Source organism: Cetorhinus maximus, chromosome 19 (genome assembly GCF_964194155.1).
Source record: "Cetorhinus maximus chromosome 19, sCetMax3.hap1.1, whole genome shotgun sequence".
Classification (NCBI taxonomy): domain Eukaryota; kingdom Metazoa; phylum Chordata; class Chondrichthyes; order Lamniformes; family Cetorhinidae; genus Cetorhinus; species Cetorhinus maximus.
Genome location: NC_135897.1, coordinates 89,825,800 through 89,853,275, shown reverse-complemented (window position 1 = coordinate 89,853,275; position 27,476 = coordinate 89,825,800). Strand labels below are relative to the sequence as shown.

Below are 27,476 nucleotides of genomic sequence, written 5' to 3'. Positions count from 1 at the left end.
CCAGGATGATATGTTGCAGAAATAGAGGGCCAGAGGGTTCTTCCAGTGTCAGCACCTTGATCATAGCAGCAGCCTTGGTTCACAGCAGGTTCCTCCATGCACCACGGAGTGCCCAAACACTGGGAGCCCACTGGGAGGGCACAAGGGTTTAATACAACTATACAGCTTGCTAGACAATTTGAGAGAGCAGTTAAAAGTCAACAACATTAAATGCCCCTGGAGTCACATATAGGCCAGTCAAGATAAGGATGGCGGATTTCTGTTCCGAGGGGACATCAGTGAAGCTGATGGTTTTTTTGAATGAGAATCCAGTAAATTCTTGGTAATCATTATTGATTCAAGATATATTTAATTGGATTTGAATTCCCCAATGACCATCATGGGATTTAAACTCCTGCTTCCAGAGCATCAGTCCAGGCCTCTAGATTATTAGTCCTGTGACAAAATAATTAAGCTGTTGTAGCCCAGTGGGCAATCCCCTGCAGTTATATCAAAAGTAAAGCCATGAAAGCCACATCAATACCATTTTGTATCACTACATTATACCTTTGTGTTTTTTTCATATCTGTATTGAGCTAAAATATAAATAATACTTCCAACTTTGGGAAGTGCACTTACACCCAGGGCCTTGAGTTTTCCTTTAAGCATCGCCTGTACACCAGAATTACTTTGATTGAGAATTGTAGATACGGATTGGTTCGGAGGACTGTTTCCCATGTTTTGCAACAATTGCGGGATGTTGGTCAGCGCCTGTGGTGGTGGGAGTTGGCCTGGTGCAAGGACATTTCCATAATTTTTCGACAAGTAAGCCATTTTCACCACAATTGTCTGAAAGGTATAATAGAGTAAATGAGTCTTTTCTGATTCGTAAACCAATATTCTATTATATATCTCAACTTGCATTCATTAACTATGACACAATTCTGACAAAAACACAGATGCACGAAAACAGAAATGTTTCTACTTGTTTCAGAGAAATGAAGTCCAGGGAAAGTCTTTCATTTGTCTCAGGATTGCAGGAGTGGTGGACGCAGTCATGAGGTGAGGGTGTCCACGGAAAATAAATTTAAGCAACATTTTCTCAGTATGAGCATGATAGAACATAAAAGAGGCAGTGGAACAGAAAACTAGGATTTCAAAAAGGTCTGGATGAATTCACTCTAGAAAAGGGCATTCAGGGTTATTAGCTCGAGAATCATGTTAAAGCCAAGACGTTAGAAAGGAAGGTTATATTTTCTCCCTAAAGCTTTGCCGTGTTATGATCTAAACTAGGCTCAACATTTAGAACAATTCATTTGTAAGTCATGGCTTCATAAAATTCGGAATCTGAATGGAGTTACTGTCCTAATTTTTTTTTGCTTTTTAAAAATTCTTTCATGGGATGTGGGTGTCACTGGCAAGGCCAGCATTTGTTGCCCATCCCTAATTGCTCTCGAACTGAGTGCCTTGCCAGGCCATTTCAGAGGGCAGTTACGAGTCAACCACATTGCTGTGGGTCTGGAGTCACATGTAGGCCAGGCCAGGTAAGGGTGGCAGATTTCCTTCCCTAAAGAACATTAGTGAATCAGGTGCATTTTTACAACAATGCTTTCAAGGTCAGCATTACCAAGACTGGCTTTTCAATTCCTGATTAATTGAATTTAAATTCCACGAGCTGCCATGGCGGGATTTGAAAGCTTGTCGCCAGAACATTAGCCTGGGCTTCTGGATTACTAGCCCAGTGACATTACAACTGCACCCCTATATCCCCCAATCTTCTCCCTTCAATACCTGAATCCTTGCTGGCTTGGGGATAGCAGGGTTTCAGGTGGCTTAGCTTCCATTTGCTTGTCTGAGCACAGAGTGTGGGCAGAAATTCAATCTCTGGCCTCGCCACAGGGTGGTGGTGCAGGTGGTCAGCTGTTAGTGGGTGGTTGTCAGCAGAGTGAACTCCCTTGACCAGAGGCAGTTAGACCAGTGGTAGGTAGTCCCCATGCCGTGAAGCGGTTTACTAACTTGGTATTGGATCTGGTGTATTTCCGTGTGACTCAGCTACTCAATGGATCAATTTACACATTTGTGGTGGTCATGCCAATGACTTAATTTTAAACACCTTCATCAGATTGACCTTCAATTTCTTATATGCATGAGGAAAAAAACCCATGTTTATGCAACCTGTCCTCATTACTTAGTCCCCTTTCTGGAGAATCAATGCAATGGCCCTTCCAACATAATATATCGTTCCTGTGGTGCTATGTCCAGACTGAATGCTCTACTCCAAATGGTGTCTGGCCAAGGCTCTGTACAGCTGAACAATCATTTCCTCCTGTTTTTTATTGCAGTCCCTTGTGATAAAGGTCAACATTCCATTGGTCATTTTGATTGTTTTTTTTAAACTTGTTTAGTGACGTTTAAAGATTTGTATAGTTGGATTCCTAAATTTCTTTGTTTCTCTAGAGTTTCTCACCATTTAGAAAACACTCCATCTTATCTTCCTTGTGTCTAATGTGAATGACCTCACACTTCCCCACATCGAGTTCCATTTGCCAGAGACTTGCCCACTCACTTAATCTATTCATGCTCCCTTTGCAACTCTCTGCTCCAATCTACATTACTTAGTTGGATCAGAATTAGTGCTCCTCCTAAATTACTATCATCTGCAAACTTGTTTATGCAGCTCTCTATTCCTTCATCCAAGTCATTGCTAAATGTAATGATAAACTAAGGCCTCAGAATAGATCCAGCACAACACCAGTTATCACATGGTGCCAATCAGATACCTGCCCTTCTCCCCAATCTCTGTCTATCCTTCCATAACCTATTTTCAAACTAAATCTAAATGTTAGCGTACAGAATTGGAAGTATCACTTTTGCTAATTGTGCGGAAACTTATCTAATGCCTTCTGGAGCTCCATATGGATAACAGGCATGGATACTTCCTTACCGGTCTTTTAACAATCTCCGCAAAGCAAATCAAAAACATTATTTTTGTATAAATACTTTTTTCACAATTTAGAAACATGTCCCAGCTCATGTGACACTGTCACATGAGGAGACATGTCTAAACAATTTTAATCTTTCTTTATTTAAATATTTCAACATGAATTTAATCTCCCTGAGGCAGCCCCACAGCGCAGGGAGATTTCTGTGCTCTTTTGCGCAGGCCTGATTTTCCCATAAGGTCAGCTCTCTCTGATCTACTCATATTTGTTCAAGTGTTCAGTCATTCTATCATTAATGATAGTATCTAGTAGCCTGCCCACAACTGATGCTAAACTGACAGGCCTCTAGTTGTCTGCTTTCTCTCTCCCATCCTCCTTAGATAATGGAGTGACATTAGCAAATTTCCCATCCACTGACATGATTCTTGAATCAAGAGAGCTTGAAAAGATTATGACTGATTCTTTTGCAGTCGCCTCACCTACTTCTTTTAATATTCTCTGATGAAAACCATCAGGTCCCAGAGATTGAAATCTTCTAAATCCCACTATTGCTCCATTACCACTCTTCCAGTGACTGTTTCATCCAGTTCAGGGTTGCAGGGAGTCGGACCCTATCCCAACAGGCAATGGGCACTAGCCAGGGTACACCCAGGACAGGACGCCAGTTCACCACGGGGCACACACTCACATTGGGGGACAATTTACTGTAGCCAATCCCACTTAACCAGCAAGTCTTTGGACAGAACCAGAGCACCCGGAGGAAACCCACACAGACATGGGGGGAGCCTGCAAGCTCCATACAGACAGACACCTCGGGCAGAATTTTCTGCCTATCAGATGGGTCAGTTGGGGGCGGGTGTAGGTGGGCACCATATCGCCACCCGCGATCGGCTGCATGCTGCCATTTTACGTGGGCTGGTCAATTAAGGCCCACCCAGTGTGATGCAAGGCTGATCGCGCTGAGCGCTACCTGTGTGGGCGGGGGGAGGAGGGAGAGTCAGGGTCTGCACTCTTTCACGTATGTGCGCAAAAGAGCGCAGAAATCTCCCTGAGGCGCAGGGCTGCCTTAGGGAACTTAAATTCATATTGAAATATTCAAATAAAGAAAGATAAAAGTTATTTAGACATGTCCCCTCGGACATGTTTCTAAATTGTGAAGAAAATATTTATTCATTTAATCAAACCTTCAGAAAACCTCATCCCGCCCGTGGGGCATGAAGGCCACTTGGACTTTTCCTTAAGGTTGGAAGGGCAGTGTTGATAATTACCTTAATTGGTTTTTTAATGGCCTTAACAGACCTTTAACAGTTCGGTGGGCACGCAGCTGCCGATTGAAAGATCTGAATGATGCATGCCCGACATCACCACACATCGGCATGCCGGGCCCACCCACATGAAAATTCTGGCCCTGAGGTCAAGATCGAACCCAGGTCCCTGGAGCTGTGAGGTAGCAGCGCTAACCACTGGGCCACCATGCTGACCCTATTTATAAGCTCCTCCCATTTATTTATTTTAGTTTCCCTTCCCTCACAGGTATTTTATCCCCTTCCTCTACTGTGAAAATGAATACAAAGGGCTCAATTGATAAATGTGCCATTATGTTATATTTTATTGTATGACTTGTGTCAGGCTAATTTAGGCCTACATCATCCTGAGCATCTTCCTCATAATATATTTATAAAAACTCACTATCTGCCTTTTTATTGCGATCTTATTATTTAAATTTTTTTTTCTATTTCGCCTCTTAATATTTTCTTTGGTGTTTTTCATCTTTTCCCCAGTTCCCTGGATTACCTCTTCGTTGGCATTTATGTAAACCACTTTTTCAGCTTTAACCTGCACTTTACTGGTTATGTTTTGCACAGTTACATGACTGAACAAGTAGAAATATTTCCCTTTATGTGTGTGTATTAATATTGTACTGAACATTTGAAACAAAGCAGCAGGTTAGCGTGTGGGGGGAGGGGGGTGGATTCAACTTCATGGAAAATTATGAAAAAACTGAAAAGAAAGCAGAGCCCAGGAGAGGCTATTAAAGTCCCCAGAACACAAAATAGGACAGAGTGTTTGGAAAGGGCTAGGAATCTAACTTCAAGCACATCAGATAAAGGGATGACAATGAGAAAAGGGACGGGAAATACAGGACTGAAGGTGTTGTATCTGAATGCACGCAGTATACGAAATAAGGTAAATGAGCTTGTGGCGCAGATTGAAATTGGCAGGTATGATGTGGTGGGCATCACGGAGACATGGCTGCAAGGGGATCAGGACTGGGAGCTAAATATCCAAGGATATACATCCTTTCGAAAAGATAGGCAGGTTGGCAGAGGGGGTGGGGTTGCTTTGTTAGTAAGAAATGAAATTAAATCGATAGCAAGAAATGACGTAGGATCAGATGATGTAGGATCTGTGTGGGTAGAGTTGAGGAACCGCAAGGGTGAAAAAACCATAATGGGAGTTATGTACAGGCCTCCGAACAGTAGTCAGGATGTAGGGCACAAGATACACCAGGAGATAGAAAAAGCGTGTAAGAAAGGCAAGGTTACAGTGATCATGGGGGATTTCAATATGCAGGTAGACTGGTAAAATCAGGTTGGTAGTGGATCCCAAGAAAAGAAAAATTTGTGGAATGTCTATGAGATGGCTTTTTGGAGCAGCTTGTGGTGGAGCCCACTAGGGAATAGGCAATTCTAGATTTAGTGATGTGTAATGAGGCAGATTTGATAAGGGAGTTTAAGGTGAAGGAACCCTTAGGAGGAAGTGACCATAATATGACAGAATTTACCCTGCAATTTGAGAGGAAAAAGCTGGAATCAGATGTAACGGTATTACAGTTGAATAAAGGTAACGACAGAGGCATGAGGGAGGAGCTGGCCAGAATTGACTGGGAGATGAGCCTAGCAGGAAAGACAGTGGAACAGCAATGGCAGGAGTTTCTGGGAATAATTTGGGAGACACAGCAAAAATTCATCCCTAGGAAGAAGAAGCATACTAAAGGGAGGACGAGGCAACCATGGCTGACAAGGGAAGTTAGGGACAGCACAAAAGCTAAAGAGAAAGCATACAATGCGGTGAAGAGCAGTGAGAAACCAGGGGATTGGGAAGCCTACGAAGACCAACAAAGGACAACTAAAAAAGAAATAAGGAGGGAGAAGATTAAATATGAGGGTAAACTAGCCAGTAATTTAAAAGAAGATTGCAAGAGTTTTTTTAGATATATAAAAGGGTAAGAGAGAGGCAAAAGTGGACATTGGGCCGCAGGAAATTGACGCTGGAGAAGTAGTAGTGGGGAACAAAGAAATGGCGGAGGGACTGAATAGGTACTTTGCATCAGTCTTCACGGTGGAAGACATGAGTAACATCCCCAAAGTTCAAGAGAGTCAGGAGGCAGAGGTGAGTATGGTGGCCATTACCAAGGAGAAGGTGCTAGGAAAACTGAAAGGTCTGAAGGTGGATAAATCACCTGGACCAGATGGATTACACCCCAGAGTTCTGAAGGAGATAGCTGAAGAGATAGTGAAGGCGTTAGTGGTGATCTTTCAGGAATCACTGGAGTCAAGGAGGGTCCCAGAGGACTGGAAAATCACTCATGTAACCCCGCTGTTTAAGAAGGGAGTGAGGTAAAAGACGGGAAATTACAGGCCGATTAGCCTGACCTCGGTCGTTGGTAATATTTTAGAGTCCATTATTAAGGATGAGATTTCAGAATACTTGGAAGTGAATGGTAAAATAGGGCAAAGTCAGCATGGTTTCATCAAGGGGAGGTCATGCCTGACAAATCAGTTAGAATTCTTTGAGGAGGTAACGAGTAGCTTAGACAAAGGAGAGCCAATGGATGTTATCTACTTGGACTTCCAGAAGGCCTGTGACAAGGTGCCGCACAGGAGGCTGCTCAGTAACATAAGAGCCCATGGTGTTAGAAGCAAGGTACTAGCATGGATAGAAGATTGGCTGTCTGGCAGGAGGCAGAGAGTGGGGATAAGGGGGTCCTTCTCAGGATGGCAGCCGGTGACTAGTGGAGTTCTGCAAGGATCAGTGTTGGGACCACAACTTTTCACTTTATACATTAATGATCTAGATGAAGGAACTGAGGGCATTCTGGATAAGTTTGCAGATGATACAAAGACAGGTAGTATTGAGGAGGCGGGGTGGCTGCAGAAGGATTTGGCCAGGTTAGGAGAATGGGCAAAGAAGTGGCAGATGGAATACAATGTAGGGAAGTGTGAGGTCATGCACTTTGGTAGGAAGAATAGAGGCATAGACTATTTTCTAAATAGGGAGAGAATTCAGAAATCTGGAGTGCAAAGAGTCCTAGTCCAGGATTCTCTTAAGGTTAACTTGCAGGTTGAGTCAGTAGTTAGGAAGGCAAATGCAATGTTGGCATTTATTTTGAGAGAACTAGAATATAAAAGCAGGGATGTGCTGCTGAGGCTTTATAAGGCTCTGGTCAGACCACATTTAGAATATTGTGAGCAATTTTGGGCCCCGTATCTCAGGAAGGATGTGCTGGCCCTGGAGAGGGTCCAGAGGAGGTTCACGAGAACGATCCCAGGAATGAAGGGCTTAACATATGAGGAACGTTTGAGGACTCTGGGTCTACACTCGATGGAGTTTAGAAGGGTGAGGGGGGACCTGATTGAAAGTTACAGAATACTGAAAGGCCTGGATAGAGTGGACGTGGGAAAGATGTTTCCATTAGTAGGAGAGACTTGGACCCGAGGGCACAGCCTCAGAGTAAAGGGAAGACCTTTTAGAACAGAGATGAGGAGAAACTTCTTTAGCCAGAGAGTGGTGAATCTATGGAATTCATTGCCACAGGAGGCTGTGGAGGCCAGGTCATTGAGTGTATTTAAGAGCGAGATAGATAGGTTCTTGATTGGTAAGGGGATCAAAGGTTACGGGGAGAAGGTGGGAGAATGGGGTTGAGAAACTTATCAGCCATGATTGAATGACGGAGCAGACTCGATGGGCCGAATGGCCAAATTTCCGCTCCTATGTCTTGTGGTCTTATGGCACACACCTATAATATCACATAGTCATGACCATCTAGCAGACACTTCAAGAGTCATCAAGTACTAACCAGGTCCATTGCTCTGTATCATGTAGGTGGAGAATGGGAACTAATATAGGGGTAATGTTTAGCTGTAAATACGGTCACGAGTTAATTCTGCAGGCCACCATGAAAGGCTAAGATCCCTGATGCTTGCTTAAACTGTAACCCGCACCCAAACCTCTCAGTCATTACATGGAGATCATTGAAAAGTGTACTTGATTGGAATGACTCTAAGGCAGGTCGCCTTTAAAACCTATAACACCCACAGAGAACAGACCTCAGTGCAGCAGCCTCAGGATAATAAAAAAACTTTCCAAAATCTATACTTATGAGGCCACACTATATGATTCTCTGACGCAAGTCTTACATATGCATTGTCCAACCAGCAAGTACATGGAGCAACTGGCTTTGTTCATGTCACTTCTGTGGACATAAAGGTGGCTGACTGAGCTGAGATTGAACAAGACACCAAAGTCCTGAGGGACATGATGGGAGATATTTGCGGAAAAGGGTTGGTATCTGTTAAACCTGAATGACCTTGGAACATTGCATCACATGAGAAAGCCATTCACCAGTTGAGACTTTGAGGCAGAAAAGCAAAATATATTTATACACGTGCAAAGTGTATATAGTGAGTTAACACCTGTGCCACCATTGTGCTCTCAGTACTTGAATTTTCTAACCCAACCGCTATGTCTAGGTGCATCCCCAACATCTGCAGAAGTGGAGGCAGCTTACTGACTGCTATGCCCTGTTGTCTGAGAGGAATTTGACTGGCGTCCTCTGGAGGCCCGAGGCCTGGAGACCCCAGCCTGCTGAGGTCTCCTGCTCTGGGTCAGGTGCACCCTCCTCGGCCTGACCTGTTGGTGTGGATGGGGGGTTACAGGTAGCGGGGATTTGGAGTGGCTGGACACCCCCGGGGTGTCTGGCTGATGGTCCTCCTCACTGTGGGTGCCCGAAGGCCCCTCCCTGACTCCTTGAGGGGAAGGGGCACCTGGAGGGAGGTCGAAATACCCCTTCCCCCTCTTGCCTAGCCACTGATGGATCCCACTCATGGCTGCTGCGATGATGTGCAGTTATGAGCGCATATGCGGCAGAAACTGCTGGACCAGGGTCTCCATGGTGGATGTCACCCTTCCAAACGCGACCTCAATGCGCTCATATGCCAGAGCCATGATATCAGACAGAATGTGGATGGATTCCTCCATCCTTTGTTCTTATCTGCTAATGGCCTCTGTCATGAAGCTATTCATGTATGTTATTGGAAATTATTTTTGTTTTAAAATAGAGGTTTAGTCTGTGTGTATGTCTTAATTGGATTAAAGCCAGCTAGTCTGTGTGCTTTGATGTATACAAGGTTTGAAATGTGAGAGAGATAGTGTGCATTTGCATTTTGTTGAATAGAGCATTCAAGAAGGGGAGTGAAATCTGGCACCTAGCTTTAGAAACCAAGCAATGTTTATATTACTAATAAAATTTGTACTACGAAAGGGGTTTTAGAAGAGGTGGAGTTCAAAGTAATTGCAGGTCCAAGCAATTGTGATGTTCATATTGATAATCTAATTGGTTACAGTCAGACATAGGAGGAGCATTTGCAGCATCTGGAAGAAGTATTTACTCCACTACAAGAAGCTAATTTGGTGATGAACTTGGCTAAAAGTGATTTTGCAGAAGCGTAAGTTACATATCTAGGCCATATCATTGAACATGGTAAGGTGGTTCCGTGACATGTGAAAGTCAAGGCTATTATAGATTTCCCAGTGCCTACAACAAAACGAGAAGTTTTGAGATTTCTGGGCATGAGTGGGTTTTACCAGAAATTTGTACCAAATTTTAGCCAAGTGGTTGCTCCACTGACTGAACTATTAAAAAAGTACAAGAAGTTTCAATGAACACAGGAGTGTCAGAAGTCATTTGATAGTTTGAAAACTGTATTAACTACACCATTTTGGCAGTTCCCAATTATGCCAAGCAACTCAAGTTGGCCATTGACACAAGCGATATAGGCATTGGGGCTGTACTGTTCCAAGAAGATGACACTGGAATTGAAAAGCCAATAGGGTATTTTTCACAGAAGCTGAATGTATAACAGAGAAGATATTCAATGGACGAAAAAGAGACTTTGGGTTTGGTGCTGGCATTGCAGCATTTTGAAATTTATGTTGCAAACAATTAATCAGAAACAATTGTTTATACAGTCCATAACCCTTTGAAGTTTTTGGACAAATTTTGAAACAAAAGTGTGAGGCTTTTGAGGTGGAGTCTATTGTTACAACCATTTAATCTACATATTGCTGGAAGAGAAAATCTGTTCACAGATGCGTTATCAAGAGTTTGAAGCTCAAAGGAAAATTTTAAAACCTAGACACAGAACGGGGGTGATTTCTGTTGATACCAAGGACTTGTGTATTTATATTGTTATGCTAATGCATGCATCTGGTAATGTAATAATGTAATAAGTATTGGAAATAATGAGAAATGGGTTATTAAAATGAAGCTGCCTTTTAGAATTATGACAGTTCATTTTTCAATAGGGTGCTATTAATGCATATTATTGGAAGTTATTTTTATTTTAAAATAAAGATGTGGGTGTGTCTTAATTGGATTAAAGCCAGCTAGTCTGGGTGCTTTGATGTATATTAGTTTTGAGGTGTAAGAGGTAGAGTGCATTTTGTTGAATAGAGCATTCAAGAAGGGGAGTGAAATCTGGCACCTAGCTAGCAGAGGCCAAGCAATGTTTATATTACTAATGAATTTGGTACTGAGAAAGGGGTTTTATTGTTAGAAGAGGTGGAGTTCAAAGGGGCTGGTGATACAATGAGAATTTACATTCAATGAGGTGTCTTGGGTATAACCGATAGCAGTTGTGTGTATGCAGGGCAGAGGCAATGTAAGATAAAAGCCTGTAATCCTACCACTGTGTTTGCAAAGGAACCAAAGTGAAAGGAATCTCATTTTGAATTTGTAAGGTGAAAATGCTTTGCCTGGTGTCTGCTTAAAGTCTATGGGTTGTTGTTGCCTTAGTGGAGATTAGTTTGGGAATTTGTTAAAAGTTATGATAGTAGTAATCTGTAGCCATGTGTATATCTTTAACTTGCATAAATTAATAAGTGTCTCATGTAATTTGATATAAAAACCTCTCGAGAACTGGTGGTCTGATTCCTGAATTTAGAGCTGCATCTCAAACATACCACATAAAAATATAGATTATGACAGTTGTTTAAAATTTCCCTCTTTAACTTAAAAAAGTTATTTTAAATAACTCAGCTTTACCAACTGCTGTGTCATAACAGCCTCTGACAACCCTGCCTGCTGCTCTCCTGCCTGTCTTTGGAGTTCCAACATTTCTCTGAGGGCCAATTCCAGAGGCTCATCATTGGACTCGGACTCAGCAGGGGCCTGGCCTCGAGCAGTCTTCCAAATGTCGGGGACCTTGGCTGTCACCACCTCCGACTTCTGCAGACCCATTTCTGTGCTATGTGACCAGAGGGTGACCCCAAGCCAGTTCTAGAACCAGGTCCCACTGAGGTGCGTGTCTCTGCGCTGATGGAGGGTGCAGGTGAATGCAGTGACAGATCTTCATTGGAAGTATCCTCAGCCTCCTCATCTGAGGTGCTCTGGGGACTGGGGCTGATGGGCTGATTGGCAGTGTCCCTGTGCCTTTTCTTACCAGTGGCTGTAATAGAGAAGAGATGATTAGTGATTGGCTAGACTGGCACCAACATTAAAGAGTACTCACAGTGTCTGTGGGTTGCCGATAACCACTGCATGGAGACTCGCTGGCTTGTTGGGAGATGCTGATGTAGCCTTCTGTGCAGGAACGAGCCCTGTTCTCACCAGCCAGCTCTGGTTCCTGCATCTCGGAGGTGATGAGTGGCCTCAACTCTGGCATCCCCCCTCCAATCTGGGTTATCTCCCTTTTGTTGTGCGTGATCTTGTCCTGCATGAAGACAGATGGATAGCTTGTGTGCAGCACAGATGATAAGCATGCCTGCCTGCCATGTGTGCTGAATGCTCCCCAGTAAAGGCTGAAGGCGAGACTTGTGCTGGATGTTACTGGAGACGGTGGTGTGAAAGGGCGCACTTTTCTACTCCTGTTGGCGACGGGCGTGTTTGGTGGCATGAGCAGGCAAAATGGCAAGACCAAAAATCAATTTTACGCTGCCACGAAACCAGTTTGCGATCGTCCGCTCCAACGGTGGGCCGTGTTTCCTGCCGACATACTTTGGGAACTTAATTTCAATACTTTAGCATCTCATAATAAGCCCTGCTCACTGGAATCATCCCCCCCTCCATGCTGGATGATCCGGGCGTGCCGACATGTTTCACAGTTGTACATAAGCAACGTGCACCTGGCGAGCTGCACTTTGCTCGGGACTTGGAGGTTTGTTTGCCTACCTTGCTTCGGGCAGCACTCGTGGTCATCAATGCCAGGCTTCACAGACAACACCGCATCACTTTTAGAGGGCCTCATGGGTAGGTCTCTACCTACCAGGCCAGACGTAAGGTGGGGTGGCTTTTCAATAGCTGCAGGGCTATGGCTCCCTTGGGGAAGGGGGAGAAGTGGCCTCAGGCAAAGAAAGAGGGTGCAGGGCAATTGCTGTACTGGGGAAGGGGGCTATCCCAGAATGGTGTGGGGGCACATGTTGATCTGCGCAAGTGCCTCAAGATGGTGAGGGCTGAGGAAGCAGTCTCCAGAGGGGATGTGAGGGTGTGTGTGGGAGAGTGGGTGGTGATGTCCCTTGAGCTGGCAGTGAGTGAGATGCCAGTGAATGTGTGATGGGCTTGTGAGTGTGTGAGTTTAGAGTGATGAGATGGTTGCCTTACCCTGGCGGCACAGATGAGATCATTCATCCTCTTACTGCATTGGATGGCCAAACTTACCTGGCACTGACCACCACTGCCACCGCCTCCCAAGCCGGGGTGGTGAGATTGCTGGACCTCCTGCGGTCAGAGCAGGGGCGGAGGACGGAGGACATCACAGCAGGCCTCTGAAAGGCATTCCAGTGTTGGGTCACTGAACCTTTCTTGCCTTTCAAGGCTGTGTCTTCACTGGAGCAGTCCTGGCCTGTAAGCATCAACAACTGTGTGCATGGCTGCAGTTTAGACATGGCACCCAGAGTGAGGAAATGGTGAGGTAACAGCATGGCAGGCGATTCAGAGGCCGCCCACTAGCGAGATGACATGCTCCCTGTGGCTGAATAATTAATGAGGCGGGAAATGGACGATATGGCGCAAAAAAACCACCATTGCGGCCTGCGGGTAAAACTTCCTTTTTCACGCCCGCTACCGCACTTAGTGTGATTCTGAGATGATTCAGCCCAAAGTGTCTATGAGATAATCACTGTTGATGTCCCTTCTGCTAGTAGTGTGTGAGATCCCTGTGGACTGAAACCCTGTTGGCCTTATGGGAGTTGAGTTGGGAGTGAGGAGAAAGTTGACTTAATCTGGTGGAGCGGATGAGATCATTCATTGCCTTCCTGCTCTGTGGTCCACAGGTGTGGATGTCCCTGGCGACCTCCTCCCAAGCCAGCGAGGTGAGTTTGGTGGACCGCCTGCTGCCATCTCTGGGATAGAGGACCTCCTGCTGGCCCTGGAGTGTAGGGAGGAGTCTCTCCAGGGAGCAGAGGGCTTGTTTCTTCCTGGAGCCATCGCTCGCCACAAGAAGTCCTGGGCTGCAGAGAGTGAATCTGTGTGTGTGTGTGTGTGTGTGTGTGTGCGCGCCTTTTAAATATGGCGGTCGGGCCTTCAATTCCATGAGGTAACAACGGGGCGGACGAACCCCAGTCCACCACACTGAGATTCCACATACTGCTCCTTGATGTATAAATAATGAGCTGAAAAGGGATGATCTGGCACGAGAACCTGCCCCACTGCCCAGCGGGAATCACGCTGACTTTATCACCCACCACTGCACCAGGTTTCCAGAACAGAAAGTTCCGGCCCTAGTATCACTCCCCCCCGCCTTTCCTCCATCGCCTGTAACATTATTTCTTTTCAGATAATGATCCAACTCCCTTTTCCAGTTATCTAGTACAGTTCAGACTCGCCAGTGGTCAAGAACAGCCTCAAGAGATGAAGGTAACCACAATGAACTGTAAGAGTTAGCATTACCTTGACCTTACCTTACAAAGGGATGTGTAGCCTGAGCAATAGACGGCTAGCTCACTTTGATGGCAGCATGTTTCAATCAAATCAAATTTTGGGCGGAATCTTCCACTCTGGGCCTATGTTCCTTGGTGGGAACAGGAAGTTGGAGTGACTTGCTCTGGTGAAGGGGGTGGATGGTTATGTACAATCAGGCGCTGCCCGCTAATTATTTATGCATGATCACAGTGGACATCAAGACTTGTGGTGGGGCAGGCAGGAAGTCGGACACCCCACCCTCATGTCCGGGCGCCATATTTAAAAGGCACCCGGACAGACCTTCATTAATGGCGCTAGGATCCTTACTGGGCAGCAGAAGGCAGTAACCTCTGGCCCCACGATTCAGCAATGCCTCCCTGGAGAATATCCTCCAGGCCATTGAGGAAAGGTAGGGTGTTCTCTTTCCAAGGGATGGCAGCAGGAGGCCCTCTCTCTTCTGACCACGGCAGCCTGGGAGGCGTCGCCAGGGTGGTCAGCGCCCATGGGGTCCAAAGGAGGACTGCCCTGCAGTGCAGCAAATAGGTCAATGATCTAATCCGCGCTGCTCGGGTAACTAAAACTTCTACTCACTCCAAACTCATGTCGCTACTCATTTTGTGATTCTGTCATGAGACGTGGGTGTCACTGTCAAGGCCAGTATTTTTCATACCCACCCCTAAATGCCCTTGAGAAGGCGGTGGTAAGCTGCAGTCCATGTGATGTAGTGTTAGGGAGGCAACTGCAGGATTTTGACCCAGCTACAGTGAAGGCACAGCCATGGGGTATGGAGAAGAGGGCAACTTGCAGGTGCTGCTGTTCCCATGTGCCTGCTGCCCTTGCCCATGTATGTGGTACAGCTTGCAGGTTTGGAAGGTGCTGTCTGGGGAGCCTTGGTGAGTTTCTGTAATGCATCTTGTTGATGGTACACACTGCTGCCACTGTGTGTCAGTGGTGGAGGGACTGAATGTTGAAGGTGATGGATGGGGCACCAATCAAGTGGGCTGCTTTGTCCTGGACGGTGTCAAGCTTCTTGAGTGTTGTGGGAGCTGCACTCATCCAGGCAAGTGGAGAGTATTCCATCACATTCCTGAATTGTGCCTTGTAGATGGTGGTCCTGCTTTGGGGAGTCAGGAGGTTAGTTATTAGCCATCGAATTAGCAGCCTACCACCTGCTCTTTAATAAATGTACACAATCCACCTATCTGTCTTTATGCAGGAGAAGACAGCCCACAACAGGAGAGAGAGAGAGAGAGAGAGAGAGAGAGAGTGAGAGAAAACAGGAAGTGGGATGTCTGAGATCCAATCCCTCGCTCCATTTGAGCAGCAGACTTCCGAGCTGGGAGGCGAGAATAGAGAGCATGCCTGTGCCGAGGGCGAGGTTGGCCCCTCCCAACACTCTGGGGAGGAAGCATGCAATATTCCAAGAACTTTGAAAAAAATCAAGGCGATTGATGCATGCAATGTTTGAGCCAGCCTAGGCAGTCGCTCATTCTTTCTTGTCTCCATTCCAGGTACCAGCAAGGAGAGGAAGGCCAGCGACCTCCACAGAAGAAAACACCAGCCTCCAGCTCACTTCGGAGGAAGGTGATGATGACTTCACACCTGTAGAGCTATCACAGCGTTTACAATCCAGCCTCCACCAGCCCAGAGAGACACAGTGGGTCATATATCTAGTTCAGGTTTGGGGTCACACTCTGGTGGTCACCTCACACACACACACACACACACACACATACGCGTGCGCGCGCACACACACACCCATCCACGTGCTCTCTGATGTCGCGGCTCCAGCTTGAGAGAGCAAGGACAACTCCATAGTGGGGACGGTGGACACCATGGAGGCCCAGGCCCAGCAAAAACACAGTTCTTGCCAGATGTGCGCTTGGGACCTGCACTCCATCACCATAGCCATGGGTGCATTTCAGCAGTGACTGGACAAGAGGGGGACAAAGGAACCACCCAAGGAGCACTCCAAGGGTTTCCAGGCATTCACAGTCCCCTCTGCCTGTGACCCCATCAGCTCCAGCTGCTCAGGCCATGGAAGGTGCACCTACCCCTGAGCAGGAGACCCAAAGAAGCTCAGTGCCCTCCAGGCCTTGGACCTCAAGAGGGCGCCTGCCAAAGTCATCACAGACAAGAAAGCATAGCAGTCAGCAGGCTGCCTCCATCTCTGCTGCTGATGTCGGAACACACCCAGACGAAGTGGCGGAGTTAGAAAAATTAATAAGTTTTGAATGAACATTAGGGGCACGGGTTTAGCTTTGGTACTTGTAAATATATGTTAACTTGCACTGATGGGAAGTCTCCTGGATTCATTCTTGCACCAAGTTGTTTTAATAGTCGCACACATTCCACCCCTTGCAAATGAAGGACAAACTGGGGGAACCTAATACATGCCTGTGCATGGAGACATCGCTCTTTGTCAAGGGCGATAAGAGCCATGTGTGAGAAGTCTACCACTCACACTCTTCCACTTGCCTCCATTGCGCTCGAAACTCTATACAGAGATGTTTGCCTTGCCATAATAGAAAGACTAACCACATGAGCCCTTGTCAGGCAGGTCCAGTCCCACATGAGGATGGAGGTTCGCAGTCAGGAGTCGGCTGCCATTCACCTGCATGCCCCTTGTAGGCATTTGCACCCCATCCCCACCACCAATTTCATCCCTAGCTCTGACCAGTGTGAGTGGCTCTACACCTTGCTGGGATCTTGTTGTAAGCAGAACCTGCTGGGCCTGACCTGCTGCCATGTGGGTTTCACCAGACTGGGTGGATTTCAAAAGAATAAAGCTCTTTCACAGTCTCCACATGATTATTAGGGCTTCCCTTTAGTTGTCCAGTAGTGCTGACCTTAGCTCCACCCACCTGAGAAGACCCTCCTCCTACCTCAATGTTTTGCAGTTGGACATCGAGGACGTTGCTTTGCTGCTGAGCTGCCTTCCTGTTATGATGGTTCATGTCACTTTTCAAACTCTCTCCACCATCTTTCGCCTTCCCCATGTCACCCACCAACTTCTCCCCCATCACTGCTGACCACTCCCCCAAGAGACCTTCACTCTACTCTCTGTAACCCTTGAACCTATCCCCATCACCCTGAACCCTATAACCATTAAACCTTTTCTGCCTTCCCTCCCTGATGAGCCCACACAGTCACAATGCCCAGGCCCAACTTGATTCTGCCCACTCCTGTTATCCGTGTGACCATTCTTGTCTCCAACAATGACCCTTCCAATGAGAAATACATCCACCATACCCACATGCTGACCCACCCACCCTACCACACCCCACTTCCCCCCTCTCACTGTCACCATCACTTTGTTCCTTCAATACCTTCAGTTCTCACCACAGGACTCCATTATTGGCTCCACTGACCTATTGCTATAAAACACTACAACCTTCCCCGCTCACATCCCCTTCCCCGCATATACACCCTTCCCCACTGATACACCCCTCACCCTTTATGCTTTGATGGTATTGAAGGAACAAAGGGATGGTGACAGTGAGAGGGGGGAAGTGGGGTGTGGTAGGGTGTGTGGGTCAGCATGTGGGTATGGTGGATGTATTTCTCATTGGAAGGGTCATTGTTGGAACGCCACCCCCCTCCACCCTGTGTACCATCTCCTGTGGCCCTCATCAATGGCGCAGGCAGCGTCAACAGGCTGGCAAGTCCTATAAGCCTCCCTTGCTGGGTGCATGCCGTGTTTCTCGAGTCCAGCAACTGAATGGCGTAAATTGCCCTGGAAAGGCAGAAGATTGCCAGGGCCACAAGGTACTGCTCTATTGGCATGGTAATGAGCATTCATGAGATAAAAATAGTTCCCCATGATATTCAGTGGGAAAGTGGACCCACTATTAACCTGTCTAGAGGCCGGAATTTTCCAGTCCCGTGTGGCGGGTTCCCCTGTGGTGGTGGTGCTGGCAAGCCAGTGAAACCTCCTTCACATCGGCAGGAACAGGAGATCTAGCCGGCATGAGAGGCTGGAATAGTCCAGCCAGAGAGCCGGAGGAACACAATTTCAACCTGATTTCCCAAATTCGGGAAACTCATTTCTTCCTATCTTGACTCCATTCCCTCTCCCCTTGTCCAGTCTCTTCCCACCTACATTCGAGATTCCTCTTATACCCTACATCATATCAACAATTTCTAGTTTCCTGGCCATTACCGCCTCCTCTTCACCATAGACTGTACAATCCCTCTACACCTTCATCCCCCACCGGGATGGTCTGAGGGCTCTCTGCTTCTTCCTTGAACAGAGGCCCAAACAATCCCCATCCACCACCATTCTCCTCCAAAACAAAAACAGAATTACCTGGAAAAACTCAGCAGGTCTGGCAGCATCGGCGGAGAAGAAAAGAGTTGACGTTTCGAGTCCTCATGACCCTTCAACAGCACTGAGTAATATTAGGAGAGGGGTGAAATATAAGCTGGTTTAAACTGGGGGGGTAGTTGTAGGGACAAGCAAGCAGTGATAGGAGCAGATAATCAAAATATGTCACAGACAAAGGAACAAAGAGGTGTTGAAGGTGGTGATATTATCTAAACGAATGTGCTAATTAAGAATGGAAGGCAGGACAGTCAAGGTACAGCTCTAATGGGAGTGGGGTGGAAAGATTAACAGGGCATTAAAGGTATATATTTAAAAATAATGGAAATAGGTGAGAAAAGAAAAATCTATATAAATTATTGGAAAAAACAAAAGGGAGGGGGAAGAAACGGAAAGGGGGTGGGGATGGAGGAGGGAGTTCAAGATCTAAAGTTGTTGAATTCAATATTCAGTCCGGAAGGCTGTAAAGTGCCTAGTCGGAAGATGAGGTGCTGTTCCTCCAGTTTGCGTTGGGCTTCACTGGAACAATGCAGCAAGCCAAGGACAGACATGTGGGCAAGAGAACAGGGTGGAGTGTTAAAATGGCAAGCGACAGGGAGGTTTGGGTCTTTCTTGCGGACAGACCACAGGTGTTCTGCAAAGCGGTCGCCCAGTTTGCGTTTGGTCTCTCCAATGTAGAGGAGACTGCATTGGGAGCAACGAATGCAGTAGACTAAGTTAGGGGAAATGCAAGTGAAATGCTGCTTCACTTGAAAGGAGTGTTTGGGCCCTTGGACGGTGGGGAGAGAGGAAGTGAAGGGGCAGGTATTGCATCTTCTGCGTGGGCATGGGGAGGTGCCATAGGCGGGGGTTGAGGAGTAGGGGGTGATGGAGGAGTAGACCAGGGTGTCCCGGAGGGAACGATCCCTAATGACTGTATTGATGCTGCTTCATGCTCTCGCCTGGGTCTGGACAAATTTATCAATTTTGCTTCCAATTTCCACCCCTCTCTCACATTCACATGGTCCATCTCTGACACTTCCCTTCCCTTCCTTGACCACTCTGTCTCCATTTCTGGTAATAGACTGTCCACCAATGTTCATTACAAGCCTACCGACTCCCACAGCTACCTCGACTACAGCTCCTCACACGCCGCTTCCTGTAAGGACTCCATCCCATTGTCTCAGTTCCTCCATCTCTGTCGCCTCTGTTCCGATGATGCTACCTTCCAAAACGGTGTTTCTGACATGTCTTCCCTCTTCCTTGACCAAAGTTTTTCTCCCAGCACTGTGGTTGACAGGGCCCTCAACCGTGTCCGACCCATCTCCCACACCTCTGCCCTTACCCCTTCCCCTCCCTCCCTGAACCATGAAAAGATCCCCCTTGTCCTCACTTCTCACCCCACCAGTTCCACATTCAGAGGATAATCCTCCACCATTTCTGCCAACTCCAGCATCATGCCACCACCAAACACATCTTTCCCTTGCCCCTCCCCATCAGCATTCCAGGGGGAATGTTCACTCTGTGACACCCTGATCCACTGATCCACTTCTCTATCGCCTCTAAATTCTCACCCCCTTCTCATGCAATCGCAGAAGGTGCCCCCTTTACCTCCTCCCTCAACACCACCCAAGGCATCAAACACTCCTTTCAGATGAAGCAGTGCTTCACTTGCACTTCCCCCAATTTGGTCTACTTCATTCGCTGCTCACAATGCGGTCTCCTCTACACTGGGGAGGTCAAATGCAGACTGGGTGACTGCTTTGTGGAATACCTTCAGTCTGTCCACAAGCATGACCCAGACTTTCCTGTCACTTGCCATTTCAACAAACCATCCTGCCCTCGTGCCCACATGTCTATCCTTGGCCTGCTGCAAAATTCCAGTGAAATTCAACAGAAACTGGAGGAACAGCACCTCATCTTCCGATTAGGCACTTTACAGCCTTCCGGATTTAACATTGAGTTCAACAACTTCTGACCATGAACTCTCTCCTCCATCTCTACTCCTTTTTTAACCCATTTTTAAAATTCAAATTTCTATTTTTCTTATTTTCATTTTTATTTATTTATTCATTCATTTTTTATCCTTTTCCCCCAACTCCACCCCCACCCCCCAACAGGGCCATCTGTCACTGGTTTCTATGTTGTGCTTTCACAGAGCGCTCACCCTTGTTCTGCTATTAATACATTCTGACACTATCAGCACCTTCTTTAGTCTTTACCACCACCATTAACACTTCCTTTGTCTTGTGTCCATGACATCTTTGGCATTCTCTCCTTAGCTCCCACCTATTGCTGACCTTCTATCCTGCTTTACCTGCCCCACCCTATCTTAAACAGTACAAAGTCCATCACATTTCTAATTCTCTTTAGCTCTGATGAAGAGTCATACGGACTGGAAACATTAACTCTTTCTCTCTCCACAGACACTGCCAGGCTGCTGCACTTTTTCAGCATTTTGTGTTTTTGTATCAGGAAACATGATGGATAAATTTCCGAATGCTGTGGGAAAATGTATGATGTTTTGTCTTTTTAAGACGCTTTTGGATCTGGGCGTCGCAGAAGGTGCCAGCCCCTCGGCTGGCATTTACTGTCCACCTGAGTTGCCTGAGGTTTCATACAACCAAGTGCTCGGTAACTTCAGCAGGCAGTTAGGGGAAGTGGTGGGGTAGTGATATTGCCCCACCATGGAGATGGTAAAACTTGAATTGAATTCAATAAAAATCCAGAATTAAAAGCCTGATGATGACCATGAAACTATTGCTGGTTGTCCCCCCCCAAAAAAAAAACCCCATCTGGCTCACTAATGTTCTTTACCTGGCCTACATGTGACTCCAGACCCACAGCAATGTGGTTAACTCTTGCCCTCTTGCACAATGGGCAATAAATACTGGCTTCGCCAGCTACGCCCAAGTCGCATGAATGGATATTAAAAAGCAAACTAATTTTTGGACTCCCGCCACCTCCCCCCACTTCGCCACAATTCCCGCCAATGGCGTGAGGGGAATTCCTGACAAACCAAGATGTAACTGTAACAAAAACAGAATTACCTGGAAAAACTCAGCAGGTCTGGCAGCATCGGTGGAGAAGAAAACAGTTGACGTTTCGAGTCCTCACGACCCTTCGGCAGAACTGAAGTATAGTTAGGAGAGAGAAATATAAGCTGGTCTAAGGTGGGGGGCGGGGGGGAGAGAGAAGTTGAGGGTGGGGTGGTTGTAGGGATAAGCAAGCAGTGATAGGAGCAGATAATCAAAAGATGTCACAGACAAAAGGATCAAAGAGGTGTTGAAGGTGGTGATATTGTCTAAGAGAATGTGCTAATTAAGAATGGATGGCAGGACACTCAAGGTACAGCTCTAGTGGGGGTGGGGTGGAAAGACTAACAAAGTATTAGTTGTAGATTTAAAAATAATGGAAAAAGGTGGGGAAAGAAGAATCTATATAAATTATTGAAAAAAGGGGGAGGGGGAAGAAACGGGGTGGGGATGGGGGGAGGGGGAGTTTAAGATCTAAAGTTGTTGTAACTGTATTGCCCGCTGGTGATATGACTGATAAATCTCCCAGTCTCCAGCCTGTTTGGCGGCGATAGTTGCCCTGAGGCTCAGCTTTGCATTTAAGATGTGTTCGCCGCGCAAGCACGTTGTTGTAGTTGGAAAATGTTGCGAAATTGCGCGGAAATATGTAGAAAAATAACTCAGAAAACTGCTCCTGCGTCCAAGTTCCCTGCACAGCGACCTGTCAGCTAATGGAGCTTCTCCTGTCGTTTCCCGCAAGCAACCTGTCCGACTGCCAAAGGTTCTCCTTGTAACGCAGAGAATAATGGGGGAGTGGAAATTTGAAACCGGGATATGAAATCCAGAGCTTCGAATTAAAACTGCGCCTGAACAACAATGTTGGAGAGACACAGCGGAATAGAGTGACATCGAAACAGAGGCAGGGTGATTGAAAGCAATCTGGTAATTTTAAGTATTGATAGTTAAAGTTTTAACGTTACAGTTTACAGTAACCGCTGAACTTGGTATAAATTACGGTCCAGTGGTGTTGCTCGAGAGAGAGTGAGTTAAGAGTTAAGAGAGAGAGTGTGTTAAGAGTTAAGAGAGAGAGAGTTAAGGAATGCAATGCACACATTTATACACGGGCAGTTCAGTACTTAGCAAATGGTTGCATCTCACATTAGCAGGAAAGTGACCTAAATTCGATATGTCCTCAGAAAGTTGGAAGAGGGCTAAACATAATAAGAATGTAGAGAAAAGAAAAGACGCTTTCAGGCCCGAGTAGTGACGTTGAAATTTGCACCTTGCTTCCCGAGTCGACCCTGACTTCTTGCGACTGTCTAAAACAGGCGACAGAGAGACGGTTTTACATCTCTTCCTGTGATTTGCTTCTCTTCAGTTACACAACTCCAAGATCCGTCACAGTTTCAATGGACCGAGTTATTCTGCAACAAGTGACTCACTTGGCAGAATCCACAGGGTCAGCAGTGGGGAGGGCTGTGTTAAAGGGAAGGAGATTGGCAAAAATTAGCCCCAGCTCATGTGCTGGGCAGGGAGATTAACTTCAAAACTGACTGCTAATTGGCGTCTATGTTAAAAGGTGTTTCCAAATCACGATTGGAGATTAGGTAAACATAGAATTATAGAGTTCGGAGGGCAACCATTCTCTGAAAGTGGAAAACTGGAATTCACTGCCTAAATCGGTGGTTGAAACGCTTACCTCAGTTAAAACCTGAAGTGAGGCGGAGGCACAGTGGTATTGTCACTACGTTGGTAATCCAACCACCCAGGATAATGCAACTGGGGAGCTGAGTTCCAATCTCACAGCAGATGGTGGAATTTGAATCCAATAAAAATCGGTTAAAGTCTAAACCAACAGCGGAGCTGAATTCATAATCCCACAGCAGATGGTAGAATTTGAATCAAATAAACATCGGTTAAAGTCTAAACCATTGCCATTCACGGTTCACTAATTTACGTCCTGTGAAAGGTGCTTGAAATAATGGAGTGAGCACATATCTGGCAGAAACTGCTGGACCAGGGTCTCCATGGTGGATGCCACTCTTCCAATGGTGACCTCAATGCTGGAAATGTCAGAGTCCGGCAGAATGTGGATGCATCCATCAGCTAATGAAGCTTCTCTTTGAAAGTGGAAAACTAGAATTGCCACAGTTGCCCATTTTCTTTTAAATTGAGGGTCTGTCTTCGTTGGATTAAAGCCAATTTGATGTGGTTTTGAGAGGTAGAGTGCATTTGAGAAAATTTGAGAAAGAACACAAGATGTCATGAACACAAGACAAAGGGTGTGGTAATGATAGTGTTAAGGCAGGTGTTAATAGTGACATAAAGGTCAGACAGCAAAATGTGTTAACAACAGAACAAGGGTCAGGCTGGATGGAGTTGGAAAAAAATATCAAAATGGAGGAGAGAGTTCATGGTCTGAAGTTGTTGAACTCAATGTTAAATCCAGAAGGTCGTAAAGTGCCTAATCGGAAGATGAGGTGCTGTTCCTCCAGTTTGTGTTTGGCTTCACTGGAACGTTACAACCGGCCCAGACCAGAAATGTGGGCATGAGAGCAGGATGGTGAATTGAAATGGCAAGCGACAGGAAGGTCAGGGTCATGCTTGCGGACTGTGCAAAGGTGTTCCACAAAGTGGTCACCCAGCGTGCCTCTCCAACACCCAGGTAAATGCAGGCTTCAAGCCTCTGTCTCGATATATATCCTGCTGCTCTGGGCTGTTTCCTTGCAGATTCGCTGACACTCTGACTCTCAGGTAAGTGTGGTGATGTTTCCATTGTAGGTGCAATGAGATACATATTGGCATTATGCAAAAGTTTAACTTATGTAATAGTGATCATTTTTACATCTGTCCTGGTTTTTGATTTCTCCCAAGTTTTACATTGTCACACTAATTCAAGATCCACCCAGAAAGGAACAATTGTAATGTTTTAGTGTTATCCTGCAACAGGGGGACTGAGGTGCTAAGATCAAGTGTAGTGAAGCGATGGTTATAACCAGTTGAGCCCCAAACCAAGGGGTACGTAATACCGTTAAGGTGGCGGTGAAGGGTGGTGAAGGAGGAACAGCCATGGATCATGCCTTCTTCATTAAAGCGGATCCTTTTGGAGTCATGTGGATTTGAAGCTTTGGAGATCTACTGCCTGCAGGATTCCCCCAGCGCTGGAAACTTCGACGTGACCTTCAAGAATGTTGCTGCCTGCGTCAAGTTCCTGAAGGTGTTCAAGGAGAAGAGAGGCCAGCCGCAGATGAGGATCCTGATGGTGGAGCCACTCTTTGCTCTGCCATTGCAACAGGACCATGTGATGACTGTGCATCTGTACAACCCCCACGTCCCTGTCACCGACGTGCTTACCTTCCTCGCCAGGTACATCGACAAGGTTGGGAGATGCACCGAGGTTAAAGATGCCTTTGGGATTTGGACCAGCAAGCATCAGGTCAAGGTCACACTCAAGGCGGATGGTAAGGGAGCAATCCTCCGCCCTCCTTCCAGCTTTGCTATCGGGGGAAGCCGTGGCTACCTTATCTACACTGGGCAGCCCAAACTTTGTCACTCATGCGGCAAGTCTGGTCATGTGGCGGCCAACTGCAGTGCTGTCCTCTGCAAGAACTGCAAACAGGAAGGGCACCAGACAAAGGACTGCAAACAGACTAAGTGCTGCAACCTGTGTGGCGAGGCAGGTCACCTCTACAGGACCTGCCCCAAATACTGCCTCACTTATGCACAGGAGGCCAAAACCAATGAGAGGGAAGCAGATGAAATGCTTAGTGTCACTACTACCAAGGACACTTGCAACCTTCCACCTGCCAAGGCCTCCAGTGAGCACAATGGGACAAAGGAGGACACAGAGAGAGACAAGATGAAGGAAAAGATTGAGGCAGCAGACAGCCAATCAACTGCACTGCCCCCTGATCCTCCCACTCCTCAGCAGAGCGAATCAATGGAGGAGGAACCAGCAGAAAATCATCAGGGGGAGTGGCAGCTGGTGAAGAGAGCCAAAAGGAAGAACGGGCTAAGAAGGGACCAAGTCACTTCCCAGACAAGTGGCAAGAGGCGTCTCCCATCCGACACGGATGACAAGGGCAGCTGCTCTTCAGACAAAGAAGGGCAAGGGCAGCAACTACAGAAGAAGTGGCAAAGCTCTAGGGAGTTGGAGGACAAGACACCCGAGCTCCAGAACATTGGAGACAATGAGGAGTTCAGCGCACCCCAACTTTGCCCACAACTTGAAGAAGCCAGCGCACCCCAGCCTCAGGAATCTGGGAGCAGTGAAGCGCTCATCGCACCCCAGCTCCGGGAAGCCGGGAGCAGCAATGCCCCAGAGGGGGAGTGGATCGGAGAGACTTCTTCAACAGAGAACAATTCAAAGCTCATTCCTTGCACGAACCCCCAGATGCCACCTGAGCGGAACATCTCCAATGGGGATGTTCAGGACAGTTTCCTCAGTCCATCCAAAGTGAGACAATTTGTGAACACCATGGGCATGCAGGAGCAAACCAAAGATCTGGAACTCTCAAAGACAACAGGTTTGGTAAGCAACAAAATGCTTTAAAAATGGGTAAGCAACAAAATGCTTTAAAAATGGGTAAAAAGACTGTATCCATAAATGTGCGTAGCATTAAATCAAACACGCGATGTGTTGCAACCTTGGATTACCTTGCCAAGGTCAAAGCTGACCTGTTGTTTCTGCAGGAGTGTGCGATACCGCACCTCAGCTCCTACAGGCAATGGTCACGATGGTGGCCCCATGGGCCATCGATGTGGTCGGGAGTAAACGACTCTCGTTCCTCCGGCCTGGGTATTCTGCTGCAGGGAGGCAATTTCACCGTCTCCGAGGTTGAGGAGGTGGTGGGCGGGCGTCTCCTCGTAGCAGACGTAATGTACAACAATGCTCCACTCCGGTTAATTAACGTGTTCGCCCCGGCACAAAAGGGCGAGCGGCTGGCGATTTTTCAGCAGCTCCCATTGCTGCTGGTGATCTCCAGGTCGGTCATTCTGGGCAGTGACTTCAGCTGCATCATTGATGCGGCTGGACGATCCAGCAGGGCCGACAGCAGATTGGACGCTACGTCCAGACTCCTGGTGAAAACAGTAAAGGATGCCAAGCTGCACGACGTCTTCAGCAACCCTGCAGATGGAGCGCAGCGTAGATACACCTGGTCATGGCCAGACGGGTCCAGCCGTTCCAGGATAGACTTCCTGTTTGTGTTCCGTGCGTTCACAGTCAGATCCACCGACGTCAAGCCGGTGTTCTTCACTGACCACTGCCTCCTACTGGCTGACTGTCACCAACAGGAAGACCAGAGGATTGGCAGGGGGACATGGAAGCTGAAATTGCAACTGCTGACCCCAGAGAACATTGAGGAGATCAAGAGTGATTACAAAGGTTGGAGAACCATGAAACCCCTCTTTGAGTCCCTGACACACTGGTGGGTAGTGATCAATGGAAACATCAAGAGGTTTTTCATCCTCAGGCATCCAGAAAGCTAGAAAGGAACAGAGGGAAATGTCGCAACTCCAGAAAAACATGCAGAACCTGCTCCGGCTGCAGTCGATGGGGGTCGATGTCAAAGAGGAGTTCCAAGAGGTGAAGAGCCAGCAAGCCTCGCTCTTTACCTTGGAGGCCTCCAAGATCATTGTTCAGTCCAGAGTCTGCTCCATGGAGCAGGATGAGATGTGCTCCCATTTCTTCTGCCAAAAGGTACACAGAGAGAGCTCTGTGATCAGCAGCCTGAAGGAAGAAGACAGCTCAGTAAATTCATCACGGTCTGACATTTTGAGGATCAGAAAATCCTTTTATACCGGATTATATGACATGAAGTCCACAGACAGCGCGGCCTCCCAGTCCTTCCTGTGCTCTATCATGCAGGTCTTAGACAACTGTAAACAGGAGAGCCTGGACAAACCGTTAACTCCTGACAAATTGACTAAGGCCCTTGAGTCCTTCGAGAAGAGTAAAACCCCCGGAAGCGACGGCTTGCCGGCTGAGTTGTATTCGGCTCTGTGGGACTGGATCGGCCCAGACCTGCTAGAAGTGTATAAGAGTATGCTCCTGGCTG

At 46.9% G+C, this 27,476-nt stretch overlaps 1 protein-coding gene across 1 annotated transcript in view; it reads right to left on the bottom strand.

Annotated features, from left to right (window-relative positions):
• Positions 1 to 22,875, bottom strand: part of LOC144694024 (membrane-spanning 4-domains subfamily A member 4D-like) — a 52,005-nt gene extending 29,130 nt beyond the window's left edge. Inside the window, exons 1-2 of the mRNA XM_078564357.1 lie at positions 22,700 to 22,875; positions 619 to 828 (exon numbers count right to left, since the gene is read on the bottom strand). Of these exons, the coding sequence (XP_078420483.1) occupies positions 619 to 813 (195 nt within the window). The 5' untranslated portion in view covers positions 814 to 828; positions 22,700 to 22,875. The remainder of the gene's footprint in view (positions 1 to 618; positions 829 to 22,699) is intronic.
• Positions 22,876 to 27,476: the final 4,601 nt, after the last annotated feature.